General features: G+C 42.5%; 1 protein-coding gene and 1 long non-coding RNA gene across 2 annotated transcripts; both read left to right on the forward strand.

Annotated features, from left to right (window-relative positions):
* The first annotated feature begins 627 nt into the window (after positions 1–627).
* Positions 628–1,684, forward strand: LOC112845678 (tonsoku-like protein). Its single transcript, XM_025905095.1, has 2 exons — positions 628–671; positions 1,218–1,684. Exons 1-2 carry the CDS (start codon positions 641–643, stop codon positions 1,412–1,414), a joined length of 228 nt encoding a protein of 75 aa, XP_025760880.1. The 5' UTR covers positions 628–640; the 3' UTR covers positions 1,415–1,684.
* Positions 1,685–4,086: 2,402 nt separating this feature from the next.
* Positions 4,087–6,679, forward strand: LOC109197896 (uncharacterized). The gene is made up of 4 exons (XR_002058915.2): positions 4,087–4,144; positions 5,021–5,080; positions 6,275–6,409; positions 6,618–6,679. It is a non-coding gene; the product is annotated as an uncharacterized LOC109197896 (long non-coding RNA).
* Positions 6,680–17,800: the final 11,121 nt, after the last annotated feature.

Raw genomic sequence — 17,800 nt, forward strand, 5'->3', positions numbered from 1 at the left:
TTTCCGGGCATGTCCCACCGGGAGATGGCCCCGGGGCAGACCCAGGACACGCTGGAGAGATTATATCTCTCGGCTGGCCTGGGAACGCCTTGGTGTTTCCCCGGACAAGCTGGAGGAGGTGGCTGGGGAGAGGGAGGTCTGGGCTTCTCTGCTTGGGGAGATGGATGGATGGGCCTTCTGCAGGTCATTTTGTAGAACTCTGGCAAGTTTCATCTTGTTCATCTTTGCACAAAGCAGCAGATACCGGCCCTCCCCATCATTCGTAACATCTGGTTTAAAAAAACAAAGATGGTGACACCGAAAATACTCAGTTTGATGCCTCAGTGCTTTGGAACTTCCCGTCGCTGATGTGGCTATATCTATCCGAAGTAATCAGTCTGTAGTTTGTATGCTTTTTTTCACCTTTCTCCCTTCCTTCAGAGTTGCCATGATGAAGAGGATGACGATGGAGAAGTGAAGAGTTTTGAAGTAGGTGATCAATCGGTCTTGAATCTTCCACTAGTCTCCTCAAGTTTTTAGCAGTTTCATTTTTAGATGGTCTGCAATGATATGTGTCACCTTTCTAACAAAGGAAAAAGAGATGGAGAAGCAGAAGCTGTTGTATCAGCAGGCTCGGCTGCACGACCGTGGCGCTGCTGAGATGGTGCTCCAAACCATCAGTGCTAGTAAAGGTAAGTCTTGCCTATCGCCCCCTACTCTTTACTGTAACTCAGCGGTGGCAAATATATTATGGCCCTTGTGATAGAACCAGGCTGTCCAATCCCTATGCCTGCTTACTCATTGATGTGTTAAAAGTAATTTGTTCTGGATATGACTGTTTGGGAGCCTATTCTTAGATTCACCGTTTCACACTAATTCACAATTTGATGATATTTGATGTTTTTATCACCTGTGCAAAGTTGTACTTGGCAACAGTTTGTGTCTTGCTGTGCGTCTGTTTCCTTTTGACACATTTCTAAGTTTGAACATTTAGTATGTATGCACAGAGGTGTTGCTTGATGAGTACACACACAGACATTACAATATAGAAGTGTGGTTTAAAGATAAAAAAACAAAAACAAAAACCGATTAGTTGTGAATTAATTTTCCCTTTTATGGAGCAGAAAACGTTACTGGATGCTAGCTAATAGGCTACATTTGGATGTCAAATATTTATAGGGGGAAAAATGGAAATTATGGATATGAAATAAAATGTCTCTTTGTTGCTTAACCTGCAGGGTGTCAGGTCTCTGGCCCCTGGGAGAGTGAAGACCTGGACAGTTTGTCAGAGCTGGTCCAGGATATCCGTCTTTGCTCTCAGGCCCTCAACAAGCTGGACCGACAGACCTTGAAGCAGAGCTGGGACAGGACTCAGTCACACGGACACTTTCTCGACCGAAACTCCAAGTGCCTCCTCTCCGCCACCTCCACTTGAGGGTGGGAGGTGTGATGATGTCGGCAGAACTTTGCTTCTGATGTCTACTCTTTATCACTGACGGTGGATTTTGAGCCAGTGTTCATAATAAAAGTGGTCATTTTTATAAACATTTTGTTTAGTGAGGCTACACCAAAAAGAAACAAGATAAAACCAAAATAAAGTGACATGCTGTCCACCAACAATCTGTTGATAGCTTGTGTTTTATGCATTTTTGTCTGCCTTATTTATACATGTAAAGCTCTGTATCTGTATAAAGAGTTTGTGTTAGTGTGCGAGAGGTTTTGTGTCGCAATTGGTCCTGTTTTAATAAATAAATAATAAATAAATAAAGTTTCATTTATATAGCACCTTTCAAGACAGAATCACAAAGTGCTGCACATAAAATTACAAGTCATAAAAAGATTTAAAAAGACTAAATAAAACAGGCAAAAAATTAACCAAAAGCAGTTTTAAAAAGGTGAGTTTTGAGTTGTGTTTTAAAAACAGCTACTGAGTCCACAGTTCTTAATGCTTGGGGGAGAGAGTTCCACAGTCTAGGGGCCACAGTGGCAAAAGCTCTATCACCCTTAGTCCTCCTCTTAGTATTTTTTTTATAGCAAGTAAGCCCAGATCAGATGACCTCAAAGACCTGCTGGGGACATAAGGCTGTAGCAGATCAAAGATGTAGGCAGGTGCCAGTCCATGCACAGCTCTGTAGGTCAAGACCAGGATCTTAAAATCGACTCTAAATTTAACAGGAAGCCAGTGTAACTGAGATAACAACGGTGTCACATGTGAGTACTTGGAGGATTTTGTCAAAAGCCTAGCTGCAGCGTTTTGCACAACCTGCAGACGATCCAGAGAACCTTTGCTAAGACACATAAACAGCGAATTGCAATAATCCAAGCGTGACGAGATAAATGCATGTATAGCAATCTCCAGTTCAGATCGAGATAAATTCGGGCTTAGCCTAGCCACATTTCTTGAATGATAAAAACAAGACCGAACCAGAGATTTCACATGCCCATCCAATGTGAAACTGGAGTCAAAGGTGACACCTAAATTCCTGACAGAGGATTTAACATAGAGTGAGGGAGGACCAAGGGCTTTCACTATCTGCGATAGGAATCTATCAGGGGCGCATACGAGGACTTTGGTTTTCCCCTCGTTGAGCTGGAGGAAATTTGCAGCCGTCCTACGTTTGATCAAATCTAAGCAATCATTCAGACGCTGAAGCTTAGATAAATCCTCGGGCATAAAAGAAATGTACAACTGAATATCATCAGCATAACAATGATAAGAAATGTCCTCAAAAGAGCCCATTATATGCTGGAGGGGAAGAAGATAAATTAAAAACAATAAAGGCCCCAAAACTGACCCTTGAGGGACACCATAAGTAAGGGAGGTAGAGGATGACCTAAAATCGGAGACTGCCACAGAAAAGGATCGGTGATGGAGATAAGAGGAGAACCACTCTAATGCAGTTCCAGATACACCAACCCATTTTTTCAGCCTTTCAATGAGGATGTGATGGTCAGCTGTGTCGAAAGCTGATGTGAGGTCCAACATGAGTAGAACAGAGCATTTTCCTGCATCATTATCCATCAAGATATCACTTGAGACCCTAAGAAGAGCTGTCTCCGTGGAATGAAACTGACGAAAACCGGACTGAAACTTATCGTAAATGCCATGTTTATCTAGAGCTGCCATAAGTTGCTTATTATATTTTGTAGGATTTGATTTAAAAAAACACAAACACAATTAAAGTAACCAACGATGCTATACGTTGACATTGTTCTTTCACTGTAAGAATCAGCAGGCTATGGTGAATAATCACAGCGATTTTCAGGTCTCTGAAGAAATCTATCTAGGAGCTATGACAGTGTAAAGACACCCTGCAATTTTAAATGTGCGGCGACATTTGAATGAGGCGCGTACCAGTAGAGGGAGCCAACGCACCACGAATGGTGCACAGCCACAGATGAGCTTTGTGTCATTTATTTGTGACATGCAGGATTGTCCGCAAAGAAATGTGGATAAGTTGTAAATCAAAAGCTAAAGAGCTCATTGCAGCTGTCATTTTCACTGAAGTCTCCATAGACTTTGAATGGGGACTTTTCTGACTTTGTGTTGCTTGGAGGCCATTTGCGAGAAAACGGCAACTCCTGCGATAATGACGGTGGCATTTTGTGAAAGGCAAGAAAAATACCTACGTTTTGATGTATAATTTGTGTTAATGAAGGCAAAATTGAGCGTTTGTTCAGACGTGAAGAAGAGATTGAGAAAGCGACAATGCCTGGCGTGTTTGGCGGTGGGTAGCAAGGCTAAGAAGCAATATTGAGGTAAAAGTTGAGGGATTTTGGGACAGCGGTAAAAAGGCAGAGAGAGCCCGTCTATAGGCTCGCCTGTAGGCTTCTAAGCAAGCGTAGCAGGTGAATTTCAGAGCCAGGGACTATTATTGTTTGTTTGGTATGTATCCCCAACAAATGGTCCGCATGGGATTCGAACCACTGCCCCTGTCTTCAATCTCCGCCATAGGGCCTGTCACTTTCCCATGAGCCACGAGGGCGGCCAATGGAATGGGCGCAATTCTGGTATATTTATCTTCTTCTTTTTTTTTTTTTTTTTTTTTTTTTTTTAGCTCGATAGCTAGCCGGGAGCTCCAGGGCCACTGAAGCCGCCGAGAACGGCACAACTCCCGGCACGTCATTTTCAGATCACCGCGGACTTTCGCTACTCTGGTTAAACGTAAGTCACTTAGACAAGCTAGAAATGATATTGTTTGGCTTTTTTCAGTGTTTTATTTGTTCGTCAGTAAATCGGTTTGGCTGAGATTAAAGGGATTAGATTAGATTAGATAAAATAAAACTTTATTAATCCCCCGGGTGGGTTCCTCCTTGGTTTTCTCACAGCTGACTAAACGTCAAACAGAAAACCAATTAAACAAAAGTGTGAGATGGTCGACAGTTTACGCCAGCGTCCTGTTATAATTTAGATAGCAAGGAGCAGGCGGCCGAGTTTATTCAACTCCACCGAGACAGCGGTGACGCTAACCAGAAGGCTAGACCGTCCAATTTCCCCAGCCATTTACTTCCGGCCTACCCGACCTTCTGAGGACCCGGCCCACGTAGACCGCTCAGGCCGGGTCCTCAGGAGGATGCAGCCATGAATTTGGACACGACCAATAACTGGTGCACCAACCATATCTTTTCTTGTGTAAATGTAAATTTGTCTGTTATTGTGTAAATACATTCGCTATTGTGTACTCTACACACACGGAGAGATGCCAAACTGCCTTTCACTGTTCTTGTAACAGTGACAATAAAAAGCTATTCTGTTCTATTCTATTCTATATTTGCTTGATATAATGTTTACATGTCTATTTGTTTTTAAAAATCTACCATGACTGGTTGGGGTGAGGTGTATGACAATAACAATCAATTATTTGCAGTATTGGTATTCCTGAGGTAAACCTTTAGTAACAGCAAAATAACTCTGCCTTAGCTTTGTAAAATTTTCATTACTAATTACTGAATAAATATTTTTTGCTCATGACATCTTTGATAGGATTTTGTAGGTCACAGAATACCTGTTGTTTGATCGAAGTTAATAATTCTTTTGCAGAAAGACACAGAGGACGAAGTTCGAGAGGTCATCAGGAACAACCTACGTTTACAAGGAAAGGTAAGAAAAGGACACAAGTTACTTAAAGTATACTTACACATTATGCCTCTGGGCTTAGATTTTGCCATGGTGTCAGGTTGTTGTCAGTTTATCTTATTCTTGTGAAAGTAATGTCAAAGGACTGGTTTAAGAGAAATTCTTCAAATCTGGCACAAGGATGAAGTGATTCGATTTTGATGGTCGGTGGGCAAACTCGCAAAATTTAGAGTCAAGTACTCAGATTCAGTTTAAATTTCACACAAATCTAGAGTAAGAGGACCTAAACGAACTGATGAACCTTTATGTCCATAAGATAAATAAGGCTACTTCACAGTGATATCATAGGTTATCCGAAAGATATAGAATAGGAAATTCAATCTGTCAACAAGTGATTGAAGGAACTCTATCACTCCACATAGCCCCTATCCCACTAACATCACTAAACTCGTCTGTACGGGAGAGTACAGGCTGTATCAAAAAGAATCATTCGATTTCAAAGTGCTTTCATTCTGCAGCCATTCACCCGGAACAATTGCATTACAACAGCAGTGGCTGCAGTGACTACAGTGAACTATGGGATGCCGTATTTCATTGATTATTCATAAACATTGAACATTTTGTATGTAAAACTTTATATTCAGCCATGTATTTTAAATTTAGTGTAAGCTTAAAATACAGCCTTTTGAAAGTGTATGATTTATTTTTGATACACTGTATATTCCAGAGTCATATGTGAAGCCATCTACTTGACAGCTAAAGCTTCACCCACACTGGGTCAGGAAACAGGACAATGATCCCAAACACACCAGCAGGAGAAAGAACTGAATCTGAAGTTATAGAGTGACTGAAATACTGAAAGTAGCAGGACCTTAAGAGTGCTGTGCGTAAATGAATGGCTTCAAACCTAAATCAACTGAAGCAACGTTATAAACAAGGGTGGGCCAAAATTCTGCCACAATGATTTTAAAGACTTACGAAGTCATACAAAAAACAACCAATTCAAGTTATTGCCAGCAAGGTAGTTATACAAGCTACTGAATCATGAGCTTTACATGTGGTGTTTCTGTGTTTTGGCTTTTGTTTTGTTAAAGTCGAGACAGATGTAAACCAGTTGGTAGATGTTGGTTGGTACTATATATTTATATATTCACAAAGGTGCTTAACCTTGTGAATGGGCCAATAGAGTCATGCATTTCCTCTGTGTGTCTTACAAAGTCAGAGGACCCAGCAATTCGTTGGCAGATGGCTCTGTACAGAGACCTCCCAAACCACTATGAGGATACTACTGACCCAGAGAAGACTGTGGAGAGAATCCTGGATATTGGTCATGTCCTCTTCCACCTGGAGCAGGTCTATATATTAAAGTTTGAGTTGATTTTGCGCATTTTTGTGCCAACGTAGAGAGTATAGCTTTAAGGTACCCCACGGTCCTCTTAAACTAGCTGATTGGTCTTCATTAAAGCTGACCACATACTTCTCCAGGATAATATGGCTTCCAGATGGTAAGGTACACCAACTAAATATCTAGTATACTGAGTGGTTCAGTTTGTGTCTTCAGGTGGAGCATCCTCAGCGCAGTAAGAAGGCTGTGTGGCACAAACTGCTTTCAAAACAGAGGAAGAGAGATGTCGTCGCTTGCTTCAGGATGGCACCACTCTATAACTTGCCAAGGTATGTTCTCAAACACACACACATGTAAAATGAAGAAGAAATATTTAAAATTCTGCACTTTATTATTTTCCCACCCTCATCTACAGCCACACCTCGGCTAGTGAGGAAAGGTTGTGGATATATGTTGCACCTACAGTGCAGCCCTTTATAAGCAGCAGAAGATGGGTAGATAAACAGTTATTAGTCATCCATGTATCTCTCTCATACTAGGCACCGGGCTGTAAACTTGTTCCTGCAGGGCTATGAAAAGTCCTGGATGGAGACAGAGGAGCACTACTTTGAAGATAAACTCATAGAAGACCTCGCTGTAAGTTCATTTCATTTAAAAAAAACAAAACGAGTGGAATTCTTCTGACTACTCTGGAATTTTGCTTGTTTTGAAGGCAAATTATGTGTTAATTTCTTCAGTGTATAGCAGAGTTTTAGCACTTTGTGAATGTGTGTTGATTTCAGAACCAGGTGAACAGGAGCCATCTGAGGAAGAGGAGGGGCAGAAACACAAACACATAGATCCCCTGCATCAGCTCATCCAGCTGTTCAGCAGAACAGCCCTAACAGAAAAATGGTGTGTATTTTACACACTACCTGTTAAAAGTCCCTATTTTTCCAGTTATTTGTTGCAGTTCATGTCGTTAAAGTCCAATGAATAGCTTGAAATGGTACAAAGGTAAGTGGTGAGCTGCCAGAGGTTAGGTTACCAAACTGAAAAATAATGTACATTTCAGAATTATACCAAAAGGCCTTTTTCAGGGACACAACATGGGTTAACAATTCAAAGCTGTTCTGCAGCAGTGAAGGTTGATCAAGCCTTGAAAGCTGCTGCTACTAATTCCTACAGGTGTTCCAACTTGGATTAATTCCAACCCCTCTGTCTGCATAAGCAGTGTTGGTGCCATACCCTTGTGAGCATCAGCTGAACAGTACTGTACTGCAGTAAGTAGTGTGTTGCTACAAAAATGGTGAGAAAAAGACCATTAACAGTGGAAGAGAGAGAGACCATCATAACACTTAAAAATGTAGGTCTGTCCTGACAAAGAAAGTCAAAGTGTCAGTGAGTACAGTTTCCTTCACCATCAAACGCACTGGAGAAACAAACTGTGACAGGAAGAGGTCTGCAGACCCAAAGACACGACTGAATCACAGGACAAGGTTCTGAGAGTTAACAGCTTGTGTGATAGGCAGCTCACAGGACAACAGCTTCAAGCACATCTATCTCAAGGAGCTTCGTGATGTAGTCACCTGAAATGGTTTCATTTCACAGTGTGCCTGTCAGGGTTCATTTGTGGAGTTTCTTGCCTTCTTAATGGGGTTGGGACCATCAGGTGTGTTGTGCAGAAGTCAGGTTGGTACACAGCTGACAGCCCTGTTTGACAACTGTATTAATTTATAATATGGCAACAACCAATGAGGTAAGTAAAGAGAAATGACAGCCCATCAGTCAGTCTGGGAAATTGCTAAAACTCTGAATGTGTCCCCAAGTGCAGTCAGGAAAAAACGCTATGACAAACTGGACCGCCCAGGAAAGGAAGACCAAGAGTCACTCTGCTGCTGAGGATACATTCATCCGAGTCCCGAGGCTCAGAAATCGCAAGTTAACAGCAGCTCAGATTAGAGCCCAGATAGATGCACACAGAGCTCCAGTAGCAGACACATCTCTACATCAACTGTTCAGAGTGTGTGAATCAGGCCTTTATGGTCAAATAGCTGCTAAGAAACCACGACTAAGGAAAAGCAACAAGCAGAAGAGATTTGTTTGGGCAAGAAACACAAGGAGTGGACATTAGACCAGTGGAAATCTGTGCTGTGGTCTGATGAGTCCAAATCTGAGATCTTTGATTCCACCCACCGTGTCTTTGTGTGACGCAGAAAAGGTGAACGGATGGTCTCCACATGCACGGTTCCCACTGTGAAGCATGGAGGAGGAGGTGTGATGGTGTGGGAGTGCTTTGGTGGTGACACCATTGCTGGGATTTTTTTCAAAATTGAAGGCACACTGAACCAGCATGGCTGCCACAGCATCCTGCAGCGACATGCCATCTCATCCAGTTTGTGTTTAGTTGGACCGTCATTTATTTTCCAACAGTACAATGAGCCCAAACACACCTCCAGGCTGTGCGAGGGCTGTTTGACCAAGAAGGAGAGTGATGGAGGCCTGGCCTCCACAGTCACCTGACCTAAACCCAATGGAGATGGTTTGGGATGAGATGGAGCACAGAGTGAAGGCAAAAGGACCAACAAGTGCTCAGCATCTCTGGGAACTCCTTCAAGACTTTTGGAAAACCATTTCAGGTGACCACCTCATGAAGCTCATGGAGAGAGAATGCCAAGAGTGTGCAAAGCAGTAATCAAAGCAAAGGGCGGCTTATTTTAAGAATCTGAAATATAAAACATGTAAATATTCATCAAAATAATGAAAAACTGTTAAATGAGAAGATGTCATTTCAGTCAGTGGTGCACCAAAATTTTTTCCTTAATACAGCTATAATTGTGCTAACTTTGGTGAATGTGTTTGTTTTTGCAGTAACTGGATGAGGATCATCTCTACATGGCCTACGCAGACATCATGGCTAAGGTATCTGTTGCTGAGTACAACACTAAACACTTTTGAATTGAAACTCACATAGCTGGCTTAGCATAGACGGTAAAAAACCTGTTATTGTTCTGCGTGCTGTTTATGTCATCGACCAGGGATGATGCTTTTGGGCTGATGGATTACTTGCAGGGCGCTGTACTGCCTAATCAAATCACTTATTGCAACTGGCACCTCCCTACCTTCAGTGTAGAATAGTTTAGTGTGGCCTGAAAAGCTAAGAGAGGGAAAAGAAATTAAAAACAGATGCACCAAACTGTGGCAAATTAACCAAATGTTAGCAGCTGCACTGTTAACAGTAGCACTAGCAGCTGCACTAGTACTAGTCTTCTGGATGGTAGAGTTGTTGTTGGTTTAGGACACTGTTAATATATCACTGCTTAGTGATTGCACTCCGAATTGGGTCTGCTGGGTATATTTCTTCAGACACTTCATGCTGTCAAGGCCGGGAGAGCAGTACTGGGAGTGAACATAAGTGCAGACACAATACAGAGCGGAAATAAGATTTCACAGTTTTATTGAAATCACAGAATAAACTATGGTGAGACATGAATACGTGGCAGGGAAATCTCTGACGAGGAGTCTTGCAGGTGGCTCTGGAGGCGGGTAGCCCTCTGAGTGTTGAGTGAGTGAGTTGGGTTCCAGCCTTGTATTCTAGTAATGCAGAGGAAGCAGCAGGCAGGAGGACAGGCAGGTGAGAGCAGTGAGTAATTTAAGTCGAGAGAAGCAGTTGCAGAATGAAGCTGGGATTTGACTGTGGAGACCAGCGTCCAGAGGAAGGAGTAAGGTGGTGACTTGACGAGATTGCTAAAGGCACAAAAGAGATCAAGTACTTGGCATGAACAAAGAAACGAACTGGTGAAGAACTGATGGCAACACTGGTTTTAAATACTGTCTTGCTGAATGCCACAGATGGAAAACGCGTGGAGAAGTGTAGGTGTTGAACCAGGGCTCCACCCCAAAGGCAGATGCAGAGCGCAAGGCAGGACAGAAAACCACTGAACACTGACCTGGATCATGACATATATATAAACAAAGAATGGTGTGTTTAGCTTTAGGATCAACCAAGTTCCCCAAATAAAAAATAAAAACTGTTTGTGGTGAACACCTACACATCGAATAAAAATTAAGCATGTGAGACTCAATCTCACTGCACACTTTGCCAGGCAAAGTGTGCATGGATCTGACAGACAGAAAGATCTGACAGACATGCTCCTAATGAGAAGACGGATGGTGTCCTGGGGGATGTCCTGCAGATCCGGACCAGGGTATCACCGAACTTCTGGAAAGTTGAGGTGTTTTATTGGATCTATGTCAGCCGAGCATGGGGGGCAGTTAGTGGTATCAGGATGTCATTCGAAGAACTACATGCATACTCGAGCCACATGAGGCCAGGCATTGTCAGGCACCAGGAGGAACCCAGGATCCATGCATCACCATAGGGTCTGATGTGAGTCCAAGGATTTCATCCATTACTTAATGGGAGTCAGGTGCCATTACCTAGTCTGTTAGAGGTTTGTGCGTCTGTCCATGGATATGCCTCCCCAGACCAGTCATACTGAACGATGTTACAGGCGGCATAATGTTCTCCACAGCTTCTCTAGACCTTTCACATCTGTCACATGTGCTCAGGGTGAACCTGCTATCATCTGTGAAAAGCACAGGGCACCAGTGGTGGACCATTCTGGTATTCTACGGCAAATGCCAGACGGTGCTGGGCAGTCAGCAGAGGGTTGACAAGAGGAAGCTCTGTCCCCAGGCCACCATCATAAAGTCGTTTGTTGATTGTTGATCAGAGACATTCATGTCAGTGGCCCTTAATTTACCGTTCGATCTACCCTCACCTATAGTCACGAGCTGTGGGTAGTGACCGAAAGAACGAGATGTGAATACAAGCGGCGGAAATGAGCTTCCTCTGAAGGGTGGCTGGCCTCTCCCTTAGAGATAGGCTGAGAGTTCAGCCATTCGGGAGGGGCCCAGAGTAGAGCCGCTGCTCCTCCACATCGAAGGAGCCAGTTGAGGTGGTTCGGGCATCTGACAAGGATGTCCCCTGGGCGCTCCTGGGTGAGGTTTCCGGGCATGTCCACCGGGAGATGGCCCCGGGGCAGACCAGGACACGCTGGAGAGATTATATCTCTCGGCTGGCCTGGGAACGCCTTGGTGTTTCCCGGACAAGCTGGAGGAGGTGGCTGGGGAGAGGGAGGTCTGGGCTTCTCTGCTTGGGGAGATGGATGGATGGGCTTCTGCAGGTCATTTTGTAGAACTCTGGCAAGTTTCATCTTGTTCATCTTTGCACAAAGCAGCAGATACCGGCCCTCCCCATCATTCGTAACATCTGGTTTAAAAAAACAAAGATGGTGACACCGAAAATACTCAGTTTGATGCTCAGTGCTTTGGAACTTCCCGTCGTGATGTGGCTATATCTATCCGAAGTAATCAGTCTGTAGTTTGTATGCTTTTTTTCACCTTTCTCCCTTCCTTCAGAGTTGCCATGATGAGAGGATGACGATGGAGAAGTGAAGAGTTTTGAAGTAGGTGATCAATCGGTCTTGAATCTTCCACTAGTCTCCTCAAGTTTTTAGCAGTTTCATTTTTAGATGGTCTGCAATGATATGTGTCACCTTTCTAACAAAGGAAAAAGAGATGGAGAAGCAGAAGCTGTTGTATCAGCAGGCTCGGCTGCACGACCGTGGCGCTGCTGAGATGGTGCTCCAAACCATCAGTGCTAGTAAGGTAAGTCTTGCCTATCGCCCCCTACTCTTTACTGTAATCAGCGGTGGCAAATATATTATGGCCTTGTGATAGAACCAGGCTGTCCAATCCCTATGCCTGCTTACTCATTGATGTGTTAAAAGTAATTTTTCTGGATATGACTGTTTGGGAGCCTATTCTTAGATTCACCGTTTCACACTAATTCACAATTTGATGATATTTGATGTTTTTATCACCTGTGCAAGTTGTACTGGCAACAGTTTGTGTCTTGCTGTGCGTCTGTTTCCTTTTGACACATTTCTAAGTTTGAACATTTAGTATGTATGCACAGAGGTGTTGCTTGATGAGTACACACACAGACATTACAATATAGAAGTGTGGTTTAAAGATAAAAAAACAAAAACAAAAACCGTTAGTTGTGAATTAATTTTCCCTTTTATGGAGCAGAAAACGTTACTGGTGTAGTAATAGGCTACATTTGGATGTCAAATATTTATAGGGGGAAAATGGAAATATGGATATGAAATAAAATGTCTCTTTGTTGCTTAACCTGCAGGGTGTCAGGTCTCTGGCCCCTGGGAGAGTGAAGACCTGGACAGTTTGTCAGAGCTGGTCCAGGATATCCGTCTTTGCTCTCAGGCCTCAACAAGCTGGACCGACAGACCTTGAAGCGAGCTGGGACAGGATCAGTCACACGGACACTTTCTCGACCGAAACTCCAAGTGCCTCCTCTCCGCCACCTCCACTGAGGGTGGAGGTGTGATGATGTCGGCAGAACTTTGCTTCTGAGTCTACTCTTTATCACTGACGGTGGATTTTGAGCCGTGTTCATAATAAAAGTGGTCATTTTATAACATTTTGTTTAGTGAGGCTACACCAAAAAGAACAAGATAAAACCAAAATAAAGTGACATGCTGTCCACCAACATCTGTTGATAGCTTGTGTTTTATGCATTTTTGTCTGCCTTATTTATACATGTAAAGCTCTGTATCTGTATAAAGAGTTTGTGTTAGTGTGCGAGAGGTTTTGTGTCGCAATTGGTCCTGTTTTAATAAATAAATAATAATAAATAAAGTTTCATTTATATAGCACTTTCAAGACAGAATCACAAAGTGCTGCACATAAAATTACAAGTCATAAAAAGATTTAAAAGACTAAATAAAACAGGCAAAATTAACCAAAGCAGTTTTAAAAAGGTGAGTTTTGAGTTGTGTTTTAAAAACAGCTACTGAGTCACAGTTCTTAATGCTTGGGGAGAGAGTTCCACAGTTAGGGGCCACAGTGGCAAAAGCTCTATCACCCTTAGTCCTCCTCTTAGTATTTTTTTTATAGCAAGTAAGCCAGATCAGATGACCTCAAAGACCTGCTGGGGAATAAGGCTGTAGCAGATCAAAGATGTAGGCAGGTGCCAGTCCATGCACAGCTCTGTAGGTCAAGACCAGGATCTTAAAATCGACTCTAATTTAACAGGAGCAGTGTAACTGAGATAACAACGGTGTCAATGTGAGTACTTGGAGGATTTTGTCAAAAGCTAGCTGCAGCGTTTTGCACAACCTGCAGACGATCCAGAGAACCTTTGCTAAGAACATAAACACGAATTGCATATCCAAGCGTGACGAGATAAATGCATGTTAGCAATCTCCAGTTCAGATCGAGATAAATTCGGGCTTGCCTAGCCACTTTCTTGAATGATAAAAACAAGACCGAACAGAGATTCACATGCCATCCAATGTGAAACTGGAGTCAAAGGTGACCCTAATTCCTGACAGAGGATTTAACATAGAGTGAGGGAGGACCAAGGGCTTTCACTATCTGCGATAGGAATCTATCAGGGCGCATACGAGGACTTTGGTTTTCCCCTCGTTGAGCTGGAGGAAATTTGCAGCCGTCCTACGTTTGATCAAATCTAAGCAATCTTCAGACGCTGAAGCTTAGATAAATCTCGGCATAAAGAAATGTACAACTGAATATCATCAGCATAACAATGATAAGAAATGTCCTCAAAAGAGCCCATTATATGCTGGAGGGGAAGAAGATAAATTAAAAACAATAAAGGCCCCAAAACTGACCCTTGAGGGACACCATAAGTAAGGGAGGTAGAGGATGACCTAAAATCGGAGACTGCCACAGAAAAGGATCGGTGATGGAGATAAGAGGAGAACCACTCTAATGCAGTTCCAGATACACCAACCCATTTTTTCAGCCTTTCAATGAGGATGTGATGGTCAGCTGTGTCGAAAGCTGATGTGAGGTCCAACATGAGTAGAACAGAGCATTTTCCTGCATCATTATCCATCAAGATATCACTTGAGACCCTAAGAAGAGCTGTCTCCGTGGAATGAAACTGACGAAAACCGGACTGAAACTTATCGTAAATGCCATGTTTATCTAGAGCTGCCATAAGTTGCTTATTATATTTTGTAGGATTTGATTTAAAAAAAACAAACACAATTAAAGTAACCAACGATGCTATACGTTGACATTGTTCTTTCACTGTAAGAATCAGCAGGCTATGGTGAATAATCACAGCGATTTTCAGGTCTCTGAAGAAATCTATCTAGGAGCTATGACAGTGTAAAGACACCCTGCAATTTTAAATGTGCGGCGACATTTGAATGAGGCGCGTACCAGTAGAGGGAGCCAACGCACCACGAATGGTGCACAGCCACAGATGAGCTTTGTGTCATTTATTTGTGACATGCAGGATTGTCCGCAAAGAAATGTGGATAAGTTGTAAATCAAAAGCTAAAGAGCTCATTGCAGCTGTCATTTTCACTGAAGTCTCCATAGACTTTGAATGGGGACGTTTCTGACTTTGTGTTGCTTGGAGGCCATTTGCGAGAAAACGGCAACTCCTGCGATAATGACGGTGGCATTTTGTGAAAGGCAAGAAAAATACCTACGTTTTGATGTATAATTTGTGTTAATGAAGGCAAAATTGATGAAGAAGAGATTGAGAAAGCGACAATGCCTGGCGTGTTTGGCGGTGGGTAGCAAGGCTAAGAAGCAATATTGAGGTAAAAGTTGAGGGATTTTGGGACAGCGGTAAAAAGGCAGAGAGAGCCCGTCTATAGGCTCGCCTGTAGGCTTCTAAGCAAGCGTAGCAGGTGAATTTCAGAGCCAGGGACTATTATTGTTTGTTTGGTATGTATCCCCAACAAATGGTCCGCATGGGATTCGAACCACTGCCCCCTGTCTTCAATCTCCGCCATAGGGCCTGTCACTTTCCCATGAGCCACGAGGGCGGCCAATGGAATGGGCGCAATTCTGGTATATTTATCTTCTTCTTTTTTTTTTTTTTTTTTTTTTTTTTTTTTTTAGCTCGATAGCTAGCCGGGAGCTCCAGGGCCACTGAAGCCGCCGAGAACGGCACAACTCCCGGCACGTCATTTTCAGATCACCGCGGACTTTCGCTACTCTGGTTAAACGTAAGTCACTTAGACAAGCTAGAAATGATATTGTTTGGCTTTTTTCAGTGTTTTATTTGTTCGTCAGTAAATCGGTTTGGCTGAGATTAAAGGGATTAGATTCGATAAAATAAAACTTTATTAATCCCCGGGTGGGTTCCTCCTTGGTTTTCTCACAGCTGACCAAACGTCAAACAGAAAACCAATTAAACAAAAGTGTGAGATGGTCGACAGTTTACGCCAGCGTCCTGTTATAATTTAGATAGCAAGGAGCAGGCGGCCGAGTTTATTCAACTCCACCGAGACAGCGGTGACGCTAACCAGAAGGCTAGACCGTCCAATTTCCCCAGCCATTTACTTCCGGCCTACCCGACCTTCTGAGGACCCGGCCCACGTAGACCGCTCAGGCCGGGTCCTCAGGAGGATGCAGCCCATGAATTTGGACACGACCAATAACTGGTGCACCAACCATATCTTTTCTTGTGTAAATGTAAATTTGTCTGTTATTGTGTAAATACATTCGCTATTGTGTACTCTACACACACGGAGAGATGCCAAACTGCCTTTCACTGTTCTTGTAACAGTGACAATAAAAAGCTATTCTGTTCTATTCTATTCTATATTTGCTTGATATAATGTTTACATGTCTATTTGTTTTTAAAAATCTACCATGACTGGTTGGGGTGAGGTGTATGACAATAACAATCAATTATTTGCAGTATTGGTATTCCTGAGGTAAACCTTTAGTAACAGCAAAATAACTCTGCCTTAGCTTTGTAAAATTTTCATTACTAATTACTGAATAAATATTTTTTGCTCATGACATCTTTGATAGGATTTTGTAGGTCACAGAATACCTGTTGTTTGATCGAATTAATTCTTTTGCAGAAAGACACAGAGGACGAAGTTCGAGAGGTCATCAGGAACAACCTACATTTACAAGGAAAGGTAAGAAAAGGACACAAGTTACTTAAAGTATACTTACACATTATGCCTCTGGGCTTAGATTTTGCCATGGTGTCAGGTTGTTGTCAGTTTATCTTATTCTTGTGAAAGTAATGTCAAAGGACTGGTTTAAGAGAAATTCTTCAAATCTGGCACAAGGATGAAGTGATTCGATTTTGATGGTCGGTGGGCAAACTCGCAAAATTTAGAGTCAAGTACTCAGATTCAGTTTAAATTTCACACAAATCTAGAGTAAGAGGACCTAAACGAACTGATGAACCTTTATGTCCATAAGATAAATAAGGCTACTTCACAGTGATATCATAGGTTATCCGAAAGATATAGAATAGGAAATTCAATCTGTCAACAAGTGATTGAAGGAACTCTATCACTCCACATAGCCCCTATCCCACTAACATCACTAAACTCGTCTGTACGGGAGAGTACAGGCTGTATCAAAAAGAATCATTCGATTTCAAAGTGCTTTCATTCTGCAGCCATTCACCCGGAACAATTGCATTACAACAGCAGTGGCTGCAGTGACTACAGTGAACTATGGGATGCCGTATTTCATTGATTATTCATAAACATTGAACATTTTGTATGTAAAACTTTATATTCAGCCATGTATTTTAAATTTAGTGTAAGCTTAAAATACAGCCTTTTGAAAGTGTATGATTTATTTTTGATACACTGTATATTCCAGAGTCATATGTGAAGCCATCTACTTGACAGCTAAAGCTTCACCCACACTGGGTCAGGAAACAGGACAATGATCCCAAACACACCAGCAGGAGAAAGAACTGAATCTGAAGTTATAGAGTGACTGAAATACTGAAAGTAGCAGGACCTTAAGAGTGCTGTGCGTAAATGAATGGCTTCAAACCTAAATCAACTGAAGCAACGTTATAAACAAGGGTGGGCCAAAATTCTGCCACAATGATTTTAAAGACTTACGAAGTCATACAAAAAAAACCAATTCAAGTTATTGCCAGCAAGGTAGTTATACAAGCTACTGAATCATGAGCTTTACATGTGGTGTTTCTGTGTTTTGGCTTTTGTTTTGTTAAAGTCGAGACAGATGTAAACCAGTTGGTAGATGTTGGTTGGTACTATATATTTATATATTCACAAAGGTGCTTAACCTTGTGAATGGGCCAATAGAGTCATGCATTTCCTCTGTGTGTCTTACAAAGTCAGAGGACCCAGCAATTCGTTGGCAGATGGCTCTGTACAGAGACCTCCCAAACCACTATGAGGATACTACTGACCCAGAGAAGACTGTGGAGAGAATCCTGGATATTGGTCATGTCCTCTTCCACCTGGAGCAGGTCTATATATTCAAGTTTGAGTTGATTTTGCGCATTTTTGTGCCAACGTAGAGAGTATAGCTTTAAGGTACCCACGGTCCTCTTA

Source organism: Oreochromis niloticus, unplaced genomic scaffold (genome assembly GCF_001858045.2).
Source record: "Oreochromis niloticus isolate F11D_XX unplaced genomic scaffold, O_niloticus_UMD_NMBU tig00008550_pilon, whole genome shotgun sequence".
NCBI classification, from domain to species: domain Eukaryota; kingdom Metazoa; phylum Chordata; class Actinopteri; order Cichliformes; family Cichlidae; genus Oreochromis; species Oreochromis niloticus.